Genomic DNA, 25,024 nt, shown 5'->3' with positions numbered 1-25,024 from the left:
TGGCAAGGGAACAATAAGAGAACAGCACCACCAAGGCTGGAGACGGAGCAATACTGGAAGAGCATATGGGAGAAGGATGCAACCCATAACGGCAATGCTCAGTGGCTAGAGGATCTGAGGGCAGACCACAGCGACCTCCCTGAACAGGGTCCAGTAACCATCACAGTGGCAGATATCCAAGAAAGGGTCTCCAGTATGAAGAGTTGGACAGCACCAGGGCCCGACATGGTTCACGCCTACTGGCTGAAGAAGCTGACTGCACTCCACGAGCGTCTGGCAGCACAAATGAACCAGCTGCTAGTTAACGAAAGACACCCGGAATGGCTAACTGAAGGCCGGACGGTCCTGATCCCCAAGGACCCCAAGAAGGGACCGGTCCCCTCCAACTACCGACCAATAACCTGCCTCAGTACTACATGGAAGCTCCTGTCAGGCATCATATCGGCTAAGATGAACAGGCACATGGGTCAATACATGAGCGGGACACAGAAAGGAATTGGCAAGAATACCAGAGGTGCAAAACACCAGCTACTGGTAGACAGAACAATCAGCCGAGACTGCAAGACCAGACTGACCAACCTGTGCACTGCCTGGATTGATTACAAGAAGGCCTATGACTCAATGCCCCACAGCTGGATACTGGAATGCCTAGAATTGTACAAGATCAATGGGACCCTAAGAGCCTTCATCAGGAACTCAATGGGGATGTGGCGTACAACACTAGAGGCCAACTCCAAGCCCATAGCACAAGTTACCATCAAGTGCGGGATCTACCAAGGAGATGCTCTGTCCCCACTGCTGTTCTGCATAGGCCTGAACCCCCTCAGTGAGATCATTAACAAGACTGGCTACGGATACCGACTACGGAACGGAGCAGTTGTCAGCCACCTCCTGTACATGGATGACATCAAGCTGTATGCCAAGAGTGAACGAGACATCGATTCACTGATCCACACTACCAGGCTATACAGCAATGACATTGGAATGTCGTTCGGACTGGAGAAGTGTAGTCGGATGGTAACAAAGAGAGGGAAGGTAGTCAGAACTGAGGGGATTGAACTACCAGAAGGCAACATTGCAGACATAGAGGACAGTTACAAGTACCTGGGGATCCCGCAGGCAAATGGGAACCATGAAGAGGCCGCTAGAAAGGCTGCAACCACCAAGTACCTGCAGAGGGTCAGGCAAGTCCTGAGGAGTCAGCTGAATGGTAAGAACAAGATCCGGGCCATCAACACATACGCCCTGCCCGTGATCAGGTACCCTGCTGGGGTAATAAGCTGGCCAAAGGAGGAGATAGAAGCCACTGACATAAAGACAAGAAAGCTCCTGACCATGCATGGAGGGTTTCACCCCAAGTCCAGCACCCTGAGGCTGTACGCTAAGCGGAAGGAAGGGGGCCGGGGACTGGTGAGTGTCAGCACCACAGTCCAGGATGAGACAAGGAACATCCAAGAATACATTGGGAAGATGGCCCCAACTGACCGAGTGCTCAGTGAATACCTCAGGCAGCAGAAACCCAAGAAAGAGGAGGGAGACGAGGAACCATCATGGAAGGACAGGCCCCTGCACGGTATGTACCACCGGCAGATAGAGGAGGTGGCTGATATCCAGAAATCCTACCAGTGGCTGGACAAAGCTGGACTGAAAGACAGCACAGAGGCACTAATCATGGCAGCACAAGAACAAGCTCTGAGTACAAGATCCATAGAGGCTGGGGTCTATCACACCAGGCAAGACCCCAGGTGCAGGCTGTGTAAAGATGCCCCAGAGACTATCCAGCACATAACAGCAGGGTGCAAGATGCTAGCAGGCAAGGCATACATGGAACGCCATAACCAAGTGGCCGGCATAGTGTACAGGAACATCTGTGCCGAGTATAACCTGGAAGTCCCGAGGTCAAAATGGGAGATGCCCCCAAGGGTGGTGGAGAATGACCGAGCTAAGATCCTGTGGGACTTCCAGATACAGACGGACAAAATGGTGGTGGCTAACCAACCGGACATAGTGGTGGTAGACAAACAGAAGAAGACGGCCGTAGTGATCGATGTAGCGGTTCCGAATGACAGCAATATCAGGAAGAAGGAACACGAGAAGCTGGAGAAATACCAAGGGCTCAGAGAAGAGCTCGAGAGGATGTGGAGGGTGAAGGTAACGGTGGTCCCCGTGGTAATCGGAGCACTAGGTGCGGTGACTCCCAAGCTAGGCGAGTGGCTCCAGCAGATCCCGGGAAAAACATCGGAGATCTCTGTCCAGAAGAGCGCAGTCCTGGGAACAGCTAAGATACTGCGCAGGACCCTCAAGCTCCCAGGCCTCTGGTAGAGGACCCGAGCTTGAAGGATAAACCGCCCGCAGGGGCGTGCTGGGTGTTTTTTTTTTTTATATGTGTGTATATATATATATGTGTGTATATATATATATATATATATATATATATATATATATATATATATATATATATATATATATATATATGTGTGTATGTATATATACATACATACGTACGTACGTACGTACATATATATATATGTGTGTATGTATATATACATACATACGTACGTACGTACGTACATATATATATATATATATATATATATATATATATATATATATATATATATATATATATATATATATATATATATATATATATATATATATATATATATATATATATATATATATATAAGGGTTGTTTTTGATTTGATTGTTTGAAAGCCTTACACCGGCTTACACACTAATTGAGGAGGCAGTTTTGCCCAGAAAATGTTGTTTTGCATGCCTTACATATAGGCCAATGTGTGGTTTTGATGTGTGGTGACTTGTATTGGTAGAATGCTATTTATGACATGCTCTGTCTCTGCCTTGTAAACCATGCTGTCATTTCAGTCGTTGATTAACCTCATTCCTGTTTTGGTATATGCTTGTTTTAATTTGTTATCTTGTTTTATTTTTATTACTCATCAGGTGTATTTGGGTTCACAGGGTTTAAGTAAATTATTTAAATTGTTTTAAATCAAATTCTGTGAAACATAACCATATAAATTTTTATTGTTGTTTTTATTGTTTTTAACTTGTATTGTGTCTTTTACCTGTATTGCTATGTATCGCTTTTATTTGATTTATCTCTTTAGTTGTACAGCACTTTGTTTGAAAGCGCTTTATGAATAGTTATTATTATTATTATTATCCATCCATCCATCCATTCGCTTCTGCTTATCCTTTTCAGGGTTGCAGGGGTGCGCTGGAGCCTATCCCAGCTGTCAAGGGGCGAGATGCAGGGTACACCCTGGACAGGTCGCCAGTCTGTCGTAGGGCCTATTGTTATTATTATTATTATTATTATTATTATTATTATTATTATTATTATTATTATTATTATATGCTTTTATTTATTCACTTACTAATACTAATACTAATGTATTAGTAATACTAATACTAATTTTACTAATGTAAAAAATAAATTATAAAATACAAAAAACAACTATTTATAATTCAACTTTTAACTATTTAAATTTTAAATGTTTTCCTTTTACACAAATTTAAAGTGAAACAAAACAAAACACGGCAAGCCACAACACAATAAAATATAAATTAAAATATGCAAAACATATTTTCATGTAGGCCTGGGATGATTTTTTTGGGACAGTGTTTTCCTGCTTAGAATTGCATACATTGTCACGGCCAGCTCTCTCTCCCATGCAGTGTGTGTTTAGCATTTAACAAGCGTCTCTTTGTGTACAGATTCCCTGGACTGTTTTCCTGGTGTGCTGATTTGTGTCTGGATTGTGTGGAGAGAGACGAGCGTGTTCCCCTGGATTTTCCCCGGAGCCCTGCCCCCCTCACCTTTTGTACATAGCACTGCCCCGCACCCTTGTAAATAGCACTGCCCCTTATCTGTGTATATACAATCATTGGACATTGTTCTGTGATAAATTCTCTTGTGTGCATCATCCCCGGAGTCCAGCGTGTGAGTCCACCTTGTACGTCGTGACATACATAGGATTCAGTGAATAAACTTTCTGAATCCTTTATCATCCACAACTGAAAATAGTTGGAAATCAAGTGCAATCATTTTTGCTAGGTCTTTATCAATTGGGTTCTGTTTTGCTGGCATCACAGACTTCTGCAAAAACTGTCTAATAGAGCTCTGGGTTGGTTTAGGTGGTTGTGGTGGTATACTGCAAGATGCTGTAGATGCAGCCACAGCAACAGTTGTAGTAGACACACACCATTAATATCACACTCAACTGACTGTGTTTTATCTTCCCATTGCACTGATGGTTGGAGAGTTCTCAGGTGCCTGTGCAGGTTGTTTATGGAGCCGGCTCTGTATGATATCCTTTTCTAGCAGACTCTACACTCTGCCTATGTATTGTCAACAAAATTGAAATGGTTCCACATTTTGCTTCTTTTTGTGATGTCACTCTTTTTCTTTACTGTACCTTTCTAATGTGACGATGTTGTCTCTTATTGTTGTCCCTGGCTCTCACTCTCCCTCCTGCTCTGTTCCTATGCTACTGCGAGTGTAACTACTGCCCCTCCCCATCTGCTCAGCGCAAACACAAGACTTATGTGTGGCGAAAAGCGAAAAAAGAGAGAGAGAGAGAGAGAGAGAGTGAGAGAAAAAACAAACAAACCATGGCTCCCATTAAGGAGGTACTTGAAATTATTTATGCCACAAGTTGTGTTTCCTTTCCTGTAGAATACCCAGAATTTATGTATTCTTTAAAAATGAAAAAAAGAAAAACTTTTCTTTTTCTTTTTTTGTTTTGGCTAAATGGTTATTGTTTCACACCTGGTTCTTCCTGGTCTTGGACACTTTCTCTCTATCCCTCTCCTTCCTCCTCCTTCTTTCTTTGCACTGACAATTACACAAACATACTGTATTCATTAAGAATGTTTTTTCTCTCTCTGTCCTTGTGCTGCCATTGCAAAGGTAATTGTACCAATTAAAAAGAATTTACAACAGATAAAAGATATAAACTGATTCAGATCAATTTAAAACAATTTTCTAATTAAATATTGACTCTTTCATTTGACTTGTACTGACTTTTTCTTCTTTAAACAAATATGTCCAAGATTGGAAAAAAAGGAATTAAACATAATTTATTCTGTTTGGTTCTGTGCTTCAACACACTGTCAATAAATGTACTAGAGATGGCACGATACCACTTTTTTATGTCCGATACCGATACCGATATCATAAATTTGGATATCTGCCGATACCGATATGAATCCGATATAGTGTTTTTTAATCAACAAAACTGTTTTTTAAAATATCTTGCTGCATTTTGCAAGTCTGCAAGTTCATACTCAAGTTTAAAACAACAACTACACTAAAGCTATTCTGTTATACCTGTATACAAAAAAAATATTTCATAGTTCAGCAATACTGATCAATCTAATAAACTTAGACCTACACCATCCTCCCTATTCTGGTATTTTAAAGAGTACTTAGCGTAAATATTAAGCAACCTAACTAATAGGGTTCCAACTCCCAGCAACAACAAAAATAAAAAAATAAAAAAATAGGGAACCACCCCTCACGCTCCACCTCATGATGCTTAATCAACGTAATCAACCTTAATTTGATGCAGTGTGAAAAAAAATGCACAGAAATCAATTATTTTTCAAGAAATATTAAATAGATTCAACATCTTTCTTCAACAAAATTGCAGACTGCACAGATGGTACCTTCCCAAAGGAAAATGTACTATAGCTTACTAGGGTATATATATTAGACTTAATAGTCACTATATACAGTAATTGACTTCTATTCATTTTACATCAAATTAAAACTTTGGGTGTCAGATAATTATTTATTAAAAGCTAGACATTTTAAATGAGAATAAGAAAGAAAAGTATGTCTTTGTGCCCCCTTTTCCCAGTTAATGCCCTATCGGCCCCCCTGGCTAAACTTTGCTAGATCCGCCCCTGCACAGTTACCAGCCGTCAGCTACGTAGAAAAAGATCCTTGAGTAGAAAGTAATATTAAATAAATTCTAACAACAGCTTATCAAGCTTAAACGTGCTGCTGTTGTTCAGCCGCTGGTTTGCTCTTTCTGGCGCAAAGTGGACCAAAAACAAACAAGAGAGACTCACGACAGAAAAGCCGATCAGCTGATCATTAGCAGTTTCACGATTGAAGTAGCAGCCGGAGAGCGAGAGGCAGTCGCTTTAACGCAGGAATGCTTTACAAACATTCAGAGATGGACTTACACACTTGCTTTACTTCTCTCGGGGATAACTTTGTCGGAGATGAAATGCCAGGTTGCTAACGAAGCTCCAAATGCTATCCAGACCACCGACAGGTCCCGCATGCCACAGCTGCTCTATCACGTGATGCATACTGCTCCGACGTTCTGAGGTGAGTTACTGTGTGTTGCAAGTTTTGTGAGGTGCTTTCGTGATATTTAATGGATCGGATTACATTTTTTATTTTTCTCCGATATCCGATCCAGTAATTTAGGTCAGTATCGGACCGATACCGATACGTAATATCGGATCGGTCCATCTCTAAAATGTACTGTAGATAAACAATTAATAGGAAACTTTAACAAACTGAATTCACAAAGTACATTAACTCCTTGGATGGCAAGAAGCAACATGGCTCAGAAAGCTAAAATAGATTTCAATATCTAGCAATCTAGCCTATGTTCGCTAATATTAACATAATGAAATTTGGGCATCCTTGGGGCCCCCTACAAAGGGCATAATCTCATCTTAATATTTACATTATTAAGTAATCCATCCACCTATCCATTCATCCATCCATTTGTTTCTGCTTATCCTTTTCAGGATGCTGGAGGATGCAGGTGCTGGAGCCTATCCCAGCTGTCTTAGAGTGAGAGGCGGGGTACACCCCGGACAGGTGGCCAGTCTGCCGCAGGGCTAACACGGAGGGACACAGCCATAGACAACCAGTTGCTCTCACATTCACTCCCACATTCACACCTATGGGCAATTTAGATTAATCAATTATCAGGGCCATGCAGAGACGTTTAAAGGGGCGAGTGCTCAAAGCTAAAAAGGGGCACATTGAACCAGGCTGAATAACAACAACACACATTCATCAAGAATCTAATATGGGCAACGAGGCAAAGCAAACGTAGCCTATGTTTTACCTGATGGGTACAATGTTGCTGTTAAGGTGTTGCTGCTGCTCCTGCTGCTGATAGTGCTGGAGGGCGGGGCTGTGCTGATCTGAGACTGTAGACATTAAAAACTCCATAGGAGAGATGGTAGCTGATTAAACAAGTGTCATGAGATAATAACAAAATGCAAAGATTGGTGACATAAGGCAACAAAAAACTGAGAAATAAACTAGACTGTGAATCACTCTTTGCTTCTCTTCTTCCTTCCATCCCATCATTTCGTATATCACTCTCCACTTGCTGTCCATCTGAGAACAAGGCACAACTTGCTATTGCAATAAACCATTATTTAATTATCCACACTTAACAACTCTTACACTTAATCTATAATAAAATGATGACTATAGAAGCAAAACATTTCAGTTGTGCTTATTATTTTTGTTTATACTGGAATACCTCTCCAACAACTGGTACATGTGTTAATGTTACCTGTGCTCTTTCTAATCCAGCTGCTGAGGGATCCACTACCTTTAGTAGCCTCACACAGCTCCTACTGTTTCCTCCTCATGTCCTTACCAGCCATGTCTGGACAATGATATATCATGAGTAATAATTTAAAAATCCATATACATAAAACACACACATGCACACACAGTGACATTTTAGACCTTCTTCAGAATACTGTATATACTGTGGGCACAAGTTTCCATCATGGTGCTGATCCAGAATCCTTCCCTTATTATTTATTACTAGAGCTACAATAATAAAGCAATGAGGGGAAAAAAGTAATAAATATGAAATAATGTATTTATGATGATTCCATTTGTTTCACTATCCACTCTGTGCAGGGGCAAAGCTTATTACATTTTTAAACTGTAGAGATACAATAATTTTGCTGCTGTAAAATCAGCATTTTGTTTTATTTAAAAAATAAATCTAATATAATCTGTTTCTTAATGTATGTTCTTTAAAATACAGCGTGTTTTTTTTAAATATTATAATTATAATCATTATTATGTGGACATGCATATTAGATCGTTTTTTAGTGAAATATCCCTCCAGAAAGGCAGGAAAAGCCCGGAAACTTACTTTAAAATATGTTCTAAATACTTTAAAACTAAATATGTTCCCTAAAACGGTGACAGAGCTACAGACCCATGACAGCCTTACACAGGTAGCCAGCAGCTGTGACCAGCACTACTTGTGCAGTTAATAAAAGGACAGGTAATGTTTGTCGCGCTGTTGCACACACAGCACGCTCGTTTGTTTCAGTTCGTCAGTTGCAACAAGACAGCTTACCAACGTGTACGTAATAAGCTAATACTCCTGTGTGCTACACACTACAGTGTACGCTGTACACCTACTTACTGGTTTTGTCGCATCAGTCTGTGTCTCTGAGTTAACTTGTGTTTCTCCTACAGCTCCGGACCACAAAAAATGCGCGTGCTCTTTGTGAGCTCGTTCCCGGCTCGTAACCAGCGCGTTCTGCCGTCAAGGGCGATCATTGGTTAAATGTGATCATGTGACTAATACAAGCCAGATCCTTTTATTTAGCAAAACTGTGATTAATAGTTAAATATTATTGTTGAGGGGCACAGACAGGACTCCGCACGCACACACACATACATATAAAAAAACAATTGCCTCAACAAAAGGGCACTTTGGGCACCCATCAGGAAAGGGGCGGGTGCTCAAGCCCCTTCCGCCCCCCCTCTGCACGTGCCTGTCAATTATCCTATCCCCACTAACTGCATGTCTTTGGACTGTGGGAGTAAGCATTAAGTAATAATCGTAATAATTTAGGAACTATTACTTACAAACTACTTACATTTACTTACAACTGTTTTGTTTGCTGTAAAAACGGACTTTTTACCATCTTAGTACTTTTAAGCAAATCCAACTATCAGAACCAACAAACAAAGTTAGAATATTAGTTGTGAGGTACTTGCAAAACTCTGGTGTTTGATCATTTTTGTCAGTTTTTTCTTAGTTATATGCTTTTCTCCCTTCCTGGAAAGAGAAAAGTGAAAACATATATATGCACTGTGACTAATTCAAAAACTTTACAACTATGGAGACTTTGAGTAACATATAAATAAAGCTCATAATAATGCTGAATAACAACAATTAAATATAATCACTTTTTAATCAATTAGTCATTTTACTTGCTTTTACAAACTTACGTGATAGTTGTTGTATTCAAAAACAACCATGTATGAGAAAGCCTTCTTTTTGTCTGTCACAGCTCGAGCCAATCAGCAGACCCTATACTGAGACGTTGATGAGTGTGTTGCCACGACAACGAACCAAGACAACATTGACTTGCGCGCTGGTAACTGGCTGACAGAGGGCTTGATGTAAGGTAAAAAGTTCTTCGACACAACGGTGAGTTCTTATTAAGATGCTTGTTTGTGCAGTCTGTTAAACGATCCATTATTAACGTTAAAGTGAACGCATAGAGTTCTTACAGCCTATACTGTATGTACAACTACGGGATCCACGGTATTGTGAAGTGCTTAAGAGAGTGAGAATATAATGAAGTGCAAAGCTCAGCGAACAGTAGCCTACAACTGTTAACATAAAAACAATGCAAACATGAATAAAACAGCTAGGCTTTAGAGACTGTTTATGCTCCTCTTCTTCGTCAGTGCTCCAAAATTTTCTTATTCACACGGAGCACTGCACTCCGTCTAGGGGTTTCTTAAACTTACCAGCTAACACAACGACTTCTGAATAAATGTGATGTCGTGGTCTCGCTCGCTCTCTCTCTCTCTCTCTCTCTCTCTCTATATATATATATATATATATATATATGTATATATATATATATATATATATATATATATATATATATATATATATATATATATATATATATACATCCCATTTTTTTCTTCTTTTTGGTTACTCAAATGTTTCTACGGTCACATCAACGACAAATTTCCTTTTACTGATTCAAAAAACCCATATTTCATTAAACAGTCATGAGGCCATGCTGAGAAAGCACTTGATTTCTGAAATTGAATCTAAATCTTCAAATTACTGTACCATAAGTATGTATGACATAAACTGAAGTGGACATGGTATACCATCTCCACTGTTTGCCAGGTCTCTCTTGGAAATGAGATTTTTAATCTCAATGAGATTTTTTACCTGGATAAATAAAGGATTAATAATAATAATAATACAGCATATAGATTTCAGTTGTTAAAGACACACCCTAATGCTACTTCTGAACCTGATATGATAACTGAAACATAAAAAATGGATGTCTAGTTTATGACTCCATGTGTTCTCTTGTGTTCTTCTGTTTCCTTTCTTGCAGGTGATTTTGCCATACAACATATTCAGAATGAGCGTCACTCAGGTGAAGAAAAAGGCGTCCCTGCTATGCAACAATAAGCGTGTGAAGGAGGGGAAAACAAGGAGGGTGAGGTTCTAACTTGCATTTTTTCCCTTTTACCTCTGTAATTTTGAAGCTGCTTGCAAGTTATGTTGTGAAATATAGCCATATGACAGCTTTCAGGTGACAAGGAAATGAAGATGTTACAGCAGATGTCAGAAGTGGGATTTTCTGACAAATAAACAGCATTCTATTTTCTTGTGACCTACTTCTTGCACACTGTCCCATTCTTTTTTAAATAATGCTTAAAATGATGAGTTGTCCTAATAATCACTTTGGCTTCTCATGTAATTCTCAAAATGAATTACATGACTACAGTGTTTTGTTGCATTGACCTCAGCCTAACCATTTTAGCTCTCTTCCACTTCACTTACAATTTTCTCAGGTCAGAATGTGGAATATTGATGTCCATACTTGCTTACTTATTTGGTAAGATTGTTAAAAAGAAAAAATTAGGCTCATCATCAGTGTGAGCTGCGCTGTTACACACCTGACAGAAACTAGGTACAATGTTCAGGGATGCAGTGGAGGGATTAACATTTTCTACTCTGCATTAGTTGTCATTTCATCTCATGCTCTAAAATATTTAATATTTTCAAAATAAGTGCATCCAGATAGTCTTTAGATTTTATAAAGACTTCAATCTGTGATATTTTGAAACTAAAAGACTTAGTTTGTTACGAGAAGCCACCAGTTTGCTTTGTTTCCGTTTAGATATTGGAATCCATCAAGATTTTAAATAGTCAGATTTCCAAAATAAAAGCTCCCTCATTAGATATGGAAAATAACATGTTCAGAAATATAAGATAGGTAATGACGGATAATCAAATCAAATTGTAAAAAATATTCTATCTGCTGCAGATGCTCGTTTTTACAATCTTGTGGCATTTATCTCTCTAACTGCATAATAAAATGAATAATAATTATTATAATTATTAATGATAAAAGCATAAATATTGCATAAGCAGTTTTGCAGTTATGTTATTCATTTAGATTTAGAGTTAAGCTAAAATCATTTTCCTTCAGAGAGACTAAGTGCAATTAGTTGTTTTTTTGCTTTAGGTGCACCAATGACAGAGGATTATGTAGAAAATACAATACCCAAAAAATGATGCACAAAATGAACATTATTTGAGTTTATGTATATGCAAGCATTAGAGCTGTAAGCTGAGCTGTTTCAAGAGCAATAGCCTACAGCTCAGCGCCTCATTACTGCTGATTAGGAGACCGTAAATAGGCCTGTGTTGCTGTGTGTTTGCAGGTGACTCCATCAGTTTTCTCCCAGGAGATGTTGCAGTCCACAGAGGAGCGCCTGAGTAACACAGCTGAGGTGCACCCACCTCGCATCCTGGAGTTGCTTGACCTGAGCGCCGCTCCACATCACAAAGTAAATGCCAGCTATAATTCTGTGATATCACACTAGTTTAAAAACTTTCTATTACACACAGTGATACAGTATAACATTAACTGGGAACCAACAATAACAGTGGCAACAGTCTACCGTAAAAGGTGCAAATTGAAAGGGAGTTCTTATTTTTAAATATTTTCTTTGATATCACTTACTCCTGCCTAGCCTATTGCCTAGCAATATGTAGAGACTCTTGTGCTGCAGAAACAGCTCAGACCCTTCAGGTGAAGAACTGTAGAAAGGCCGAGGTTGAAATAATCAGGAATTTGACTCAATCACAGCACATTTGCCTGATCACCAGTCTGGTGATTTTTCACGCTCATCATTTGTAGAGTTGTCGCCACATTATATTTTCTCCCCATAATTGATTGTATATTTTAAAATTGCATCTGCACAAAAGCTAGGACTGCATAAAAAAGAGATAATTAATATTATTGGCATCATACTGTGTGTCCATCTTTTCACTGTTAATTAGGAAAAACATGTTTTCTTTTCTGATCATTACATCAATATGAATAAAAAGCTTGTTTAAATATTTACAAATATTATCATGTGTTTGTGCTCACAAAGCAGCAAAGCAAATGCACTGTTCAATACGTATTTAGTGCAAAGTATGAGGTGAATTTGAAATCTAAAGAATTGTCTCTGTATGTGTGTTTGGCTAGGGTTCTTTTCCAGATATAGATCAGCCGCTTTTTCAGCCCTACCCTTCTGAGTTGGTCTTCCAGAATTTCTCTCCTGGACAGACCTACAAGTTACCATTGCTGCTTCTCAACAATGACAAGGTATATTAATTAATAAGAGTAATGAAGATCAAATAATTTTGAAATCAGCATGACTGTCAAGCCTATATTTGAATCAGAAACATTTGTGAAACAACACCGCCGCAGCATGACTATTTGAAAAAGAGAAAATGTGGGGAGTGTGAAGAAAAGGTCATTGCTGACTGGAGGAAATCTGAATAAGATACCATTTTCAAGCAATGATTAATAATCACTACCTTTGTCCTTCTTGCTGTGCTGGGTTTATGCACTTATCTACAGTTTATGTTTATTTTTTTGTTCAGGTTTCACGGCAAGTGAAGCTGGAGCAGCAGAACTCCGTGTATTTCAGTGTTTTGCCTTCAAGTGATGCACGCAGCAATGTTGCACCAGGAATGTCTGCCACTTTCACAGTCTTCTTCACCCCACACGAAAACAAGGTACAAGAGACGTTTGCATTTGATTGGACTTTGCAGCACAAAAACAAAGAAGCCTAGACTGAGAGAACAAAACACAAAGTCACAATAACCACATATAGGATGAGGATAACCTCATATGATCTTGTATAGCCTTTACCACTCTTTCTGCATAAATGTTTCATGAAGTCTCAGTTAGAATCAGAATCCACTAAAAAAAAATTGTCCTAAATGTTGAATTTAACTAAATTAATTACACGTAAATTTTCTGTGTAATTTTGGTACGTAAATACAATATGAAATCAATCAAGAGAATATACTTGATTTGTATACATTTTCCTTAATGTTTAATTATTTCAACAAATAACCTTCTGATTTTGTCACATATATAATTTAAAAAATGTTTTTTTAATTATTGGTTCATGTTTATTAAGGAAAGAATCGTTTTTTTATTGTTTTAAGGGTTAGGACTCAAGTATGATATTTTTGGTTAGTTTGTTATTTACATTTGAATAACTGAGCGGCTAATGGAATAAACAGCTTGTTTCGCTCACCCCAAACCTGCAGCGTCAGATGGCTGCCACTTCCTGAGCTTCATTATGTCTGTGGTTTCCTCCCCACTGTCACAAAGTGCTTGCTGATGGGGATTTCTCTATATTACTGTAGGGTCTTTGCTGCCTTGAGGTGACTGTTGTTGTGAATTGATGCTATAAAAATTCAGTGTAAGAATCAAACTGGATAAAATTGAACTGCTTGTATGCCCAAATTCAGTGGCACAAAATTATTTAACAACTGATATAATAAAGTATATTGAGTTTATAGAGTTTGTGTGGTTGCAACAGGCTTTTCTCCTTGTCTACACAGGACTACCACCATAGACTGGTTTGTGTGACAGAGAGGGAAAAGTTTGAGATTCCAATCCGGGCCATTGGGCCACGTGCCATTCTTGACTTTCGAGACAAGCTTGACTTGCCCGTGTGTCCTGTGAAAGCTTCAACTGAGAAGACTCAACTTGTTTGTAATGTAGGAAACAGCAAAGCCAAATTCAGGCTCCACACAGAGAGGTGAGAGTAAAACAGTCATTCTTGTACCCAGTGAATAGTTATTTTTAAAGTTCAGCTTGTGAAAACTGTTAAATACATTTAAGAAAAAAATTCAGAATCATAAGTGAACAGAAAACATTTTTTACCTACTTATCAAAAATTACACAATGGAGTCTTGGGTATACCTTTAACTAGACTTTACAGTACTTATTGTTGGGTCTAGTTAAAAGTTTGCTTTTCCTCTGTCAGTTTCTAAAACAGTAACCTATTATTGCAGGCCTTTTTCAGTGACACCTGAGTTTGGGGCACTTGATGTTGGCGAGAGTATGCAGGTGACTGTGGTTTTCCACCCAATGAACACAGGAAACCACAGGCAGGATCTGTTGCTGCACTACCATACTGGTGAGAAAACAAAACTGTGACACCAATGAGACTTGTGTTGAAGACTCTTCAAGATGTAACAGATAAATACACACTGATAAGGGGCTTGCGAGAGCGGTGCGTATGTGTTTGTTGGTTAGGGGGCCAGTGAAGTAAAGGTGACATACTGTAGGTGATGAAAGAGAATATAGCCAGTCTTTAGGGAATGAAAATTCAGCTCATAATGGCTGTATTATATCACATTTCCTGCTTGGTATGGCTAGATCAGAGGGGTTGTTTTCTCTTCTCCCTGATTTCCTCTCATAGTACATGTTACATCTTAGTGACTTTGGTGTACTGCCAGAATCTGGTATTTAGGAATCTCCTGTTGTCTTTCAATTAGACAAGAGTAACCCTGTTAAATTTCACTTAAATCCCGACAGTATTCCTCCATATTTTTACAAATGACTAATGAAAACAAAAATAGACAAAAAAGGTCTCTTGATACCTATTCTCCACCACTTATGTTACCCTGTGGTAACCAGTTACTTGGTCATAAGCACCATGATATCTTCTACTCAGGTGAAGATGTGTACATTAGCCTGCATGGGTCTTGTGAGGAACTGAACATCCACCTTGAACCTGACTCCATCTGGATGGAGAATACTTATGTCTCCCTGATCAGTACACGCACAGTGTCCCTCACCAACCACAGTAGCATCCCTCTTCAGTACTGCTGGACTGTGTGGCCCAGCCAACAAGAAGAGGACCTGAGCTTACTGAGGTATTTATGCATGAGCACAAAATGTATTTATTAGAGCATGTGTTGCCAGAAATGAGCTCAGGTACCCATCACATTCTTTCTGTCGTGTAGATCTTTGTCCTTCTACTGGCCTCTTTTTCTCTCTGACCCTCCTCATTCACTGTCTCTCCCCACTTGTCTCTAGGGAGGGCTCAGTGCTCCAGCAGAAGGAAGAAGTCGAGCTAGGACAGTTGCTTAAGTCTGACCCTGCAGGGATCCATTACCTCCCGCTGCAGTCCAGAGCCCCACAGGAACACAGAAGTCAGGATGCAAACGACTACCTCTTGGCCCTTTCACACTGTATAACTGTGGAGCCTCCGGTGTGTTTGTGTTTCATTGTCTTGTCGTGTGTTCACATGATTTTCCTCTTGCCAGACTGATTAGTTGAATACTTAAATGTCATTACATTGCCCATTGTTTCTTTTCCATCAACTCTAGAGGCAACAATGCCTCCTATAGTATGTCTGCATAATGTAATAGTTTTAAGTGGGGAGAAGGAACAGGAGCAACAGCACTTGAAATTTGTTGATGTTTCCGTGAATCATTTCTTGCAGCATGCTCTACCCTCAGAGCTGTATTATTGCTGTGAGAACAGAATTCTGAAAAGGTTGATCAGATCTGATGTTAAAACTGTCACACAGACTTTGTGATCAAGACTGTTTGCATATAACGTCTGTCTGATTCTTCTGTGACATTAGAACCACAGATTAGGGCCTTTCTGTCCAGAGACCTTTAGAAAGTATGAGCTGCTCTGTCTTCTGTCCCCAACTCAGCCCCATTCCCTGGACAAAGAGATAGACAGCACAGAGTTAGGGAGGTCACCTGCGTGTGTGTGTGTGTGTATGTGTAGAGTAAAGCCTGACCAAAAAATCAGTTGTTTTCTTCTTCTTACGTTTTTGTAATGTTTGCATTTTGCTTCACTAAAATAATTATTGTTGTCTTTATGTGTTTCAGGAGGGGGAAATATGGCCCAGCACCACAGCGAAGTTCACCATCATCTTCAAGCCTGAGGAGGCCAGACTTTATCAACAAACCATATACTGCGATGTCACAGGTTTATTCCGGTTTCTCAAACACACACACATACAGCAGCAAAAGATAATAATTCATAATGTTATCAGTTTAATCAGTACTTTTTGTCCATTTTAGTCATGTTTACATTGTTAAAAAATAGAGCAAAATCACAGAAACACAGAGGCAACTTTTAAACTTCACCGTCACATGCATAAAATCTGTGTGATGTTTTCTTTCCTGTGGCCCTACAATTTTCCTTTCTCTGTCTTTAGTTCTATTGTAACTCTTTCATCATGGCTGTTTGTCATCTTAGGATGTGAATCACCGTTACCCCTCACAGTCAAGGGCAAAGGCATGGGCCCTCAACTTGTGCTTAACTATGATGGGATGAACTTAAAAGATTTATTCATAGGTGAAAGATTTCGTCAAGAGGTAAGAAAAACCAAGCCAGTGTGAACACGTTATGTTATTCCCAGTATGGCTCTAATGTAGAATGCTTGAGCTACAACTTTGTGTGAGTTGAATTCAGCCTTGGTGGATGCACTGCAAGGTTATAGTTCTTATCCACAAGATAACAAAACAGCATATATTGTTAACAAAGCTGTAAAATAAAATAAAAACAAAATCCAAAGTTTTTCTTTTGACAGTTTTAATGCACAAATGTAATGCTGAAAGACTCTACCACCTTTTATTAATTCATCTACTCCATGAAACACATTTTGTATTTAGATGATCAATATTGGGTATTTGTTCTCATACAAGAATTCATTCTTCAGGTGCAGTTGTCAAACAAAGGGCCAATTGATGCCCCTTTCAGGTGGTCAAGTCCTGACACCACTTTTGGCCGCTGTTTCTCCTTCAATCCCGAGGAAGGTGTTGTTCCCTCTGGCACCTGCCAGATAGTGGAAGTATCGTTCTGCAGTCCCATTCTGGGTTCATTCTTTGAGGAGTTGCTGCTAAGTGTGGCAGGACAACCTCAACCACTGACCTTCACTGTTGGGTAAAGTTAGCAAGCAGCGAGCCAGTTCTCTGCCAGGACATTTACATGTAACACAGCACAAATAAAAGCTGACCCAGCTGTAGTAGTGGGTCTATTACACTCTCACTGCATATTTTCAAATCTTATTGTTCCCGAGGTTTCAAGGTTTCTTTGTCTCTTCTTTGCAGGGGTTCCGTCATTTGTCCCACAATCCACTTCAGTGTTTCAGAGCTTAATTTTGGGGATGTAGCCTTTGGTACATCACTTTTGCTCTTCTAGTTTTTATAACATATATCCAGAGAATAATGACAGACATCATCTTAATATTTTCACATTTTCTCATATTGGCTTCTTTTAATCTCCCTGCATAGGTTTTCCAGTAACAGTTGGTTGTACGCTCTTCAACCCTTCCTTTGTACCCGTGAACTTCATCCTGCGTGTCTTGGGGGACGGGCTGGGCTCTCCTAGTGTTAGCTCATTCAAACAGATTTCGGATGAGTCACTGAAAGATTGGCAAGGTTATACTGCTAGAGATCTTCATCCATGCCCTGTGGAGTTCACGGTCAGCCCGGCAGCAGGCTCAGTGCGTAGCGTGTCCGATGTTGACATTAAGGTACAGTTTATTAACACCATCCCCGCCACTGACAAAATATTCCAGCAATCAGTGTTTTCATGTTATGAAATAGTAGGAAAAAACCTCAAATATTCTGTTTTTATTTTTATATACATGTAAATTATGTAGATTATTTAGATAATATAAAAAATATCTGGGGAATCTTGAAGGATTAGTAAATCTCATTGACATATTTTGCTGGTTTAGAAAATAATCAGATCTCTAGCCAGCAGTCATCATCATGGTGGTTACTCTGTCGATACTGGGGTCTTTAAAGCTGAAGGTGACATTAATGAACTTTCCTTTCTTTTTAACCTTAGACACTTGTTGTCCTGTCTGTGTATTGGTGTATTTGTGGTCTTGTTGTATGTCTGTGCGATGTTTGTACAGGTCACACTGTGCTCCAACACAGTCAGGACATACCAGCTGTCACTGGTGGTGGATGTTGAAGGTGTTGGGGAGGAAATTCTGACTCTGCCTATAAATGCTAGGTACATAAACATGCTTAATGTCCAGACGTACTCAAATAAACAGTTATTGAAGTCATTTCTGTCACAGCAAAATGAATCTAACATGTCATACTGGGCCCATTTACACAGATCTTTATTCTCTATTAGCCTAAGACTGAAAATCTTTTTCCCTTTGAAAAGGGAAACGTAATAAAAAATGATGAATAAGAATGAATGACCATCCATCTGATATAGGAAAATAGAATAAAATGTCTTTGTTGTGGTGTCTTGGTTGGTGGATGAGACCCAGAAAATCCATGAAACGACATACATTACTATAATTTTTCTTTAAAACCATTCAAAGTATAGTAGTTTTTACTCAGCTGTATTTGTCATTAGAGATTAAATGGAACATATTATGTTCATTACCAACTCTTCAAGTCAAGCATCCCTTAAGGATCCCAATTAGTAGGGTGAGTGTTAAGTAATCTCTTCTGTCATCTTTTTTCCTAAAGCAATGTAGCTTTTTTTCTTCCGGTAGTCTCTGTTGCACTTTTGTTTGTTTGCATCCATTGAACGTGAACTTGGAGGATTGATAGAGTTTAGGCATGATGAAGTGCAATTACACATCTTTTATTCTCCTCATCTTTTCCTTGTTTTTCTCCTGATTGTCTGACTTGCTTTTTTCCCCTTTGTTGATAGGTGTGTTGTGCCTCAGATTTTGGTGGATACTCCAGTGCTACACTTTGAAAGGTGTTTCCTCAATCAACCCTTCGAACAGAAAGTGCGGTTGACCAACCCCAGCAATTTGCCTGCCTGCTACGGCATGCTTGATCAGGTTGGATGGATCACCAGAGCAACAACAATTATAGAGTTTACATGTTTTGGCAGCCACTAAAGTGTTTTACACTGTACCTTTCCTTTTCAATCAATATGAAGTTGGAGCCAGGAGAAAGTTAGCTTAGCGTAAAAATTAGAAATACCCACTTTTAGTTCGTTGCTTGCCACAAAGGGTCACCACAGGTAGCTCCACAAATTTGATTTGGCAGATTTCTATATCAGACGCTGTTCCTGATGCAACTGCTAAGGGATTTGTGTCTCTTCCTTAGAACAAACTGGGATCTTTCACTTGTTAGGCAAATGTGTAAACAGTTACACTGTGGAGCCATGAGCATAAAGATTGGAAATGAGCAAACAAAAGAACTGGCTTTGTCTAAATATAATCAAATGGTAAAAGGCCTGTATTTGTATAGCACTTTACTAGTCCCTAAGGACCCCAAAGCACTTTACACTACATACAGTCATCCACCCATTCACACACTGGTGATGGCAAGCTACATTGTAGCCACCAGGACCTCTGACCACCACCAGTAGGCAACAGGTGAAGTGTCTTGACCTGGAACCTTCCGATTACAAGGCGACCTCCCAACTCTTGAGCCACAATCGCCCACAAACAACACTGTGTCTGATTTGATTTCGTCTTCTCAGCCTAATAAACAGCTCACTCTTCTTATTTTGGAACTCTGCGTGTGTTTCTTGTATTTCACTCAAAAGATGTTTATTTGGGATTAAGTTTAGAAAGTTATGTCAGGTGGTTCCACAAAACTGTGTCATGTAACTGCTAAGAAAGCGTTTAAGTTTTATTTGTGTTATTTTGCTTTGAATTGATTTGGATTTTTGAGACAAAGGGCAACAAAAGCTTTCCTTATATAATCAGTGACTGTGCTTCATATATATATATATATATAGCAGAGATAGATTCTTTGTGTACACATGCACTGAGGCAACTTGTGGGCGACCGTGGTTCAGGGGGGCGCTTTGGGTCCCTAGAAAAGCGCTATATAAATGCAATCTGTTATTACACATGCACTGAAGCAACTTACCTAAACACAGTTTGTACCCGATCTGTATGCTGACATTAAAACTTATGATTTAGTTTTTCTTTTTGCTCTCCCTGTTTTCAGGAATATGAGGATAATTCTTCGCTGCTTTTAGGCAGTTCTGCACCCAGAGGAGTGATTCATCCGGGCAGCTCCGAGGAGCTTCCTGTGCGTCTCCTAGCTAAGGCCCCTGGAATGCTGCATCACACGATACGTATTGCTGTATTTGGGAGCTCCCAGCCACCCCTGGTCAGTGGAAGTGCATGTGTGGGAGTGCAAGTTGTGTGTAGGTCTGAATACCGGCATGGTGCTTATTCTCTAATCCTACTTCTGTTCTGTTTCAGGAAGTGGCCTTATCATGTATTGGGCACGGGCCACTAGTTCACATTCAAACCACACAGCTACACTTTGGCAAAATCCCAGTTCTGACGGACATTGGCAAAACCCTGCTCCTGTCAAACCACTCGCCTATTCCAGCTCACTTTACCACTCCAATGGTACAAACACTCACCCAAGAAAATAAAAATACCATTTGTGACTTAGACAGGCAGGCGCATACTATTTACTTCATATCTGTCCAACCATAGATCTGTTCACGTATTAGCAGTCCGACTTTCTTAATTGCTGTGATTGATCAATTATCAGTCTAATTGGATATGTAATTTATGAGCTAATGATTTTACTGCTATGGTAACTCTTGAAATAATTAGTTGCTGCTTAAATTTGAGAATGAGAATAAGGGGCTTCCTTTGCACTAGTCATTTTAAACCAAATTGTGACATTTTACCAATTTAGATAGACTAATGATAAAATTATGTAGTCTCACTGTTTGGTGTAACATTTATGCACAAAAAATGCTGTTAACCTTTACTGTTGACTAGACTTCAACTTTCATCTCTTGCTCTCTCTTAATCTCTTATCTCTCAGAGTTCATTCATAGCAAACCTTTGCAGCACAGTTATAGAAAATGCTCCCACTTGATATTTTCATGCATCACATTTAGTGCTGGAACGACCTATTGGAGCTTCTACGCTGCTTTGTGTTTTTTCCTCAGCTCATGATGTTCACACTATGAATAGACTCAGATTTTTGTTTCTGCTTCCTTAGACCATCAGAAAGCCCTTTTGGCGTATTGAGCCCAGTGAGGGGGAGGTGCCACCATGGAGCCAGGTGGAGCTCAAGGTCGTGGTGAATCTGAAGGATACAGTTCCGTTTGAGGGCAAGTTAGAGGTTTCCATACAGGACAGTCAGCCACTCACTGTCCTCCTGTCTGCCACTGGCACTGGCACTACAGTTGTCAGTGACAGGCCTTTTGGTCCCAGCCTTGACCTGGGCACCCACTTCAGGTAGAAATCCCATTTTCATAGACTAAAATGGAGCGTTTCCTAGTTATTAATTCATGATGTAGATGTGGATAATACGACACTGACACTATCCTTCGTCTTTATTCTACTTTGTAAGTCATGAAGCATACCAGTACCACTTCAAGCTCTGCAACCATGGCAAGCGAGTACACCGGATGTACTGGAAGGTCGATACCTCACAGCCCACTGCAAAACTCTGCAAAGGTGGCACCTTGCCCGACCAAAGCTTCCTACCCCCTATCTTCACTCCTAAACAGAGAGATGATGCAAGACGTGGATCTTCACTCCCTTCCAGCAGGGAGAAGTCGATGGTTAGCCTCAGACCGTCTCGTCTGGAACTTTTTCCAGGTGGCTCTGCTGACATGGTGCTGACAGTCTCTGCAGACTCCCCAAAGGTGAAATGGTTTGTTGCAAGTTAAAGGTTTGCGCATGCACTAAATGACATGATGTAGCATAGTAAGCAGCATAGAACATGTAAATAATGCTTCTTTTCGACAACGCAGGTTGTACGTGAACGTCTGGTGTGCTACGCTATAGTTGGCCAGCAAGGGTATCAGGAGAAAATCATGTCTGTAGACATTGCTTGTCGCTTTGTGGCTCCGCTGCTCAGCATTTCCTCAAAGCAGCTGAACTTCTACATAAAGAAGGTTAGTCTTGAGCAAAAATTAGAAACAGTGCCTTGTCTAGAATAAATGCATATACTGAATGCTCTCTATTGTAATGCTCTGTAAGTTGCATGTATTTTTAAATATTATCTAAAGCCTAGTTAAAGGCTAAAGTTAAATATCCATAAGCTACAACTTTGATAGATAGCTATGTCAGTCTTACAGGTGTCCTTAATGCATTTCGAGATTCACAACCAAATGCCACATAGATGTTGTTTAGTTTAGGGATATTGTGACAGGATGTCTAGCATATTCCAAACTCTGTATAGTTTAGTGAAAGCATTTAGATTATTTTAACATTCAGAATTTTTGAAAATTACAATAGTTTAACCTTGTTAAAGACATCATTAGCTCACAGTTAACAGCTAGTTGTCGATTAAACTGCAGCAGCTTCATTCCTGTCCTTTATTGTGGTTCATTTAATTAAGGATTTGTATATGTGTTACAGGTCAAAGGGGAGAGTGTGCGGCCCCTGTATGAGAAGCTGATCTTGAAGAACGTGTCCTCTCTGCCTGTATCCATGAAGTTGTCGCTCATAGAACCTTTCTCTCTGTGTGAGGCCCCAGGGGAGCACAGTACAGCCACCACTAAGGTGCACATTGTTGTTTGCTAGTTGTTTTCGTTTTAAGTTCCAGGAAAGCAGATTTCCTGGATTCTCACTGTTCTGTGATAGAGCCATGCACCAATGTTTGTGAACATTTTTGTGGAAACATGTTGTGTTCTTACTGTCTTGTAGATGAGCTTTTCTCCAGATTAATGTTGTTATTTTGTTTTTGTTATTGTGTGTCATGGATATCTGTATGTGGTAGTGGGACTTCACTGTATGTGCACTATACAGATATAGTAGTTCAAATTAGGGCATCCATAATATGCAATTCGAATTTGAATTTGAGGAATTGCACTTTTCTGTAGTGGTGATTGAATGATCCTGATTAGAAGGATAATTCTGATAAACTTGGGTCCCGTGGCAGAATTATAATAAATATTTTATTAAATGATTTCTTTCTTCCAGGTGCAAGACCATGCTCTGTGAAAGAAGTGCTCTTACACTGATTTGCCCAATATACTGAAGTGCTATAACTCCAATAATAGTCTTGTGTATTTTTTCCAGTCTGTGGTTTTAGGCGACAAGTGTGAGGCTGAGTTGTGGGTATGCTTTAATCCAGCTTTCTATAAGGATCGAGTGTCACACAATGTGGATGAGGTAACTACGATACAGCCTCTTTTGATATATCATGCTGTTATCTTCTTTCAGTTGTGCATTTTTGAGCAGTGGCTTATTCACCTGGATTTACATTGAAATTAAATAGGCCGGATAGAAGTAACATTTACTTTTGTTTATTTATTTTTTTACTCATTTAATGATCTAAAACTAATGTCTTAATTAAGCTATCAGATAATCCTTGGCTTTGAATAAATGTTCACTTACTAACATAATTTTTTCCCTCTTTCTTGAAATGGTTTTCAGTATCTTGAGGTAAATTACTTGGGACACCCACAGCAGGATGTAGTGGACCTGCATGCAGAGGTCCACTACCCCAACCTCGACTTTCCCTCCACCACTGTAGATTTTGACTGTGTGTTAAACTGCACCGAGACTCACAAAGTCATGACCATCACAAACTGTTCCCTGCTTCCTGTGTCCTATTACTGGACCTTTCTGGATGACCACATTAACAGCAGGTAAAGTCACACAGAATCTGGCCAAACAGTATTAGAACATGTATCACATTTATAAACCAGACACTGCAGTATCATGTTGTATAATTGTAAAGTGATTGTGTGATAAGTCTTTTAAACCCAGATTTGTTCTGTTTTAGATGTTATGTGGGTCAGAAACAGCCAGCCACATCACTTAAGAAAGAGATTATAGTGCTATTACTGTGTTAATACAGAACCTATTTGGATATTTATTTTGACCAAGTAGTCTAGTGTCAAGTTTGAGATCAAGTATCTGACAGCTAAAGAAAATCCACAACAGAATTATGTGTGTTTGTATAAACATGATCAAAACATTTCAGTGAGTTAACTAATTTCTAATATCTGTACTTGTTTTTTAAAAAAGAAATCTTGGATCTGTAAGATGCCAAAGTGAGGAAATATCCTAAATATTTTAACTTCAGATCTGAGTAAAGTTCTCTTAAAGAGAGAGGAAATACAACTGCACGATCAAATGATTCTGATTTTAAAAAATGAAATAACAGGTCCACTTCAAGAAGATCTTGAATTTGTTTGGGGTTTTTTCCACCAAGATGCTAAAAGATAGTATCACATTTTTCCTTCTTTGCAGAGAATTTTTCATATGTTCCATTTATTGTAAGATTTCAATGCAGTGATTATGAAAAATATATTTTTAAGTTTAGGGATGCTTTATTTGACTATTTTGCTCTTATAGAAAAACAGAGATGCTGAAAGGAAAAAAGAAAAAGAAGCAGAAACTTTCAGAAAGTCAACAGGAAGAATGGAGGCTCTCCTCTGCAACTCTTTCACCTGCCTTTTCAGCTCCTCAAACCCCCCTGCTAGCTGCAGATCAACAGAGCAGCACACAAGCTTCTGTTCGTGTGGAGGAGGTAAGCAAATATTTCCATGTAGGAAATTTCTTCTTTTCTTTCAGGCACACGAAACATAAGCAGATTTGTTATCAAAAGAAACTAGACATAACATTTATGTCCAGTTACTTATGAGTCTTTGCTAAAATAATACAACAATGCCCTTAAAGCCAGTTGTGTTGTGTTGTGGCGTTCCAAGCAGATTACCAACAGTGCCCTCT

General features: G+C 39.3%; 2 protein-coding genes across 3 annotated transcripts in view; one reads left to right on the top strand and one right to left on the bottom strand.

Moving 5' to 3' along the window:
* Window positions 1–7,657, bottom strand: part of LOC146690495 (CD209 antigen-like protein A) — a 46,259-nt gene extending 38,602 nt beyond the window's left edge. For both annotated transcript variants that reach the window (XM_085435601.1, XM_085435602.1), the window contains exons 1-2: window positions 7,587–7,657; window positions 7,128–7,212 (exon numbers count right to left, since the gene is read on the bottom strand). The gene's annotated coding sequence lies outside the window, so the exon portion shown is untranslated. The remainder of the gene's footprint in view (window positions 1–7,127; window positions 7,213–7,586) is intronic.
* Window positions 7,658–9,373: 1,716 nt separating this feature from the next.
* The window catches only part of LOC146690494 (axonemal central pair apparatus protein HYDIN-like), a 55,253-nt gene continuing 39,602 nt past the window's right edge, over window positions 9,374–25,024 (top strand). The window contains exons 1-25 of the mRNA XM_085435605.1: window positions 9,374–9,482; window positions 10,423–10,527; window positions 11,762–11,887; window positions 12,574–12,693; window positions 12,975–13,109; window positions 13,950–14,149; window positions 14,406–14,530; window positions 15,071–15,272; window positions 15,436–15,610; window positions 16,245–16,344; window positions 16,618–16,736; window positions 17,081–17,304; window positions 17,472–17,539; window positions 17,655–17,896; window positions 18,287–18,387; window positions 19,048–19,183; window positions 20,310–20,474; window positions 20,570–20,722; window positions 21,333–21,571; window positions 21,687–21,984; window positions 22,093–22,236; window positions 22,703–22,846; window positions 23,366–23,458; window positions 23,723–23,937; window positions 24,650–24,824. Of these exons, the coding sequence (XP_085291731.1) occupies window positions 10,450–10,527; window positions 11,762–11,887; window positions 12,574–12,693; window positions 12,975–13,109; window positions 13,950–14,149; window positions 14,406–14,530; window positions 15,071–15,272; window positions 15,436–15,610; window positions 16,245–16,344; window positions 16,618–16,736; window positions 17,081–17,304; window positions 17,472–17,539; window positions 17,655–17,896; window positions 18,287–18,387; window positions 19,048–19,183; window positions 20,310–20,474; window positions 20,570–20,722; window positions 21,333–21,571; window positions 21,687–21,984; window positions 22,093–22,236; window positions 22,703–22,846; window positions 23,366–23,458; window positions 23,723–23,937; window positions 24,650–24,824 (3,777 nt within the window). The 5' untranslated portion in view covers window positions 9,374–9,482; window positions 10,423–10,449. The remainder of the gene's footprint in view (window positions 9,483–10,422; window positions 10,528–11,761; window positions 11,888–12,573; window positions 12,694–12,974; window positions 13,110–13,949; window positions 14,150–14,405; window positions 14,531–15,070; window positions 15,273–15,435; window positions 15,611–16,244; window positions 16,345–16,617; window positions 16,737–17,080; window positions 17,305–17,471; window positions 17,540–17,654; window positions 17,897–18,286; window positions 18,388–19,047; window positions 19,184–20,309; window positions 20,475–20,569; window positions 20,723–21,332; window positions 21,572–21,686; window positions 21,985–22,092; window positions 22,237–22,702; window positions 22,847–23,365; window positions 23,459–23,722; window positions 23,938–24,649; window positions 24,825–25,024) is intronic.

This window comes from Copadichromis virginalis, linkage group LG16 (genome assembly GCF_057382275.1).
Source record: "Copadichromis virginalis isolate Kocher_CV1m ecotype Utaka linkage group LG16, C_Virginalis_male_GT1.1, whole genome shotgun sequence".
Taxonomy (NCBI): Eukaryota; Metazoa; Chordata; class Actinopteri; order Cichliformes; family Cichlidae; genus Copadichromis; species Copadichromis virginalis.
This window is presented reverse-complemented; position numbering and strand designations above follow the sequence as displayed.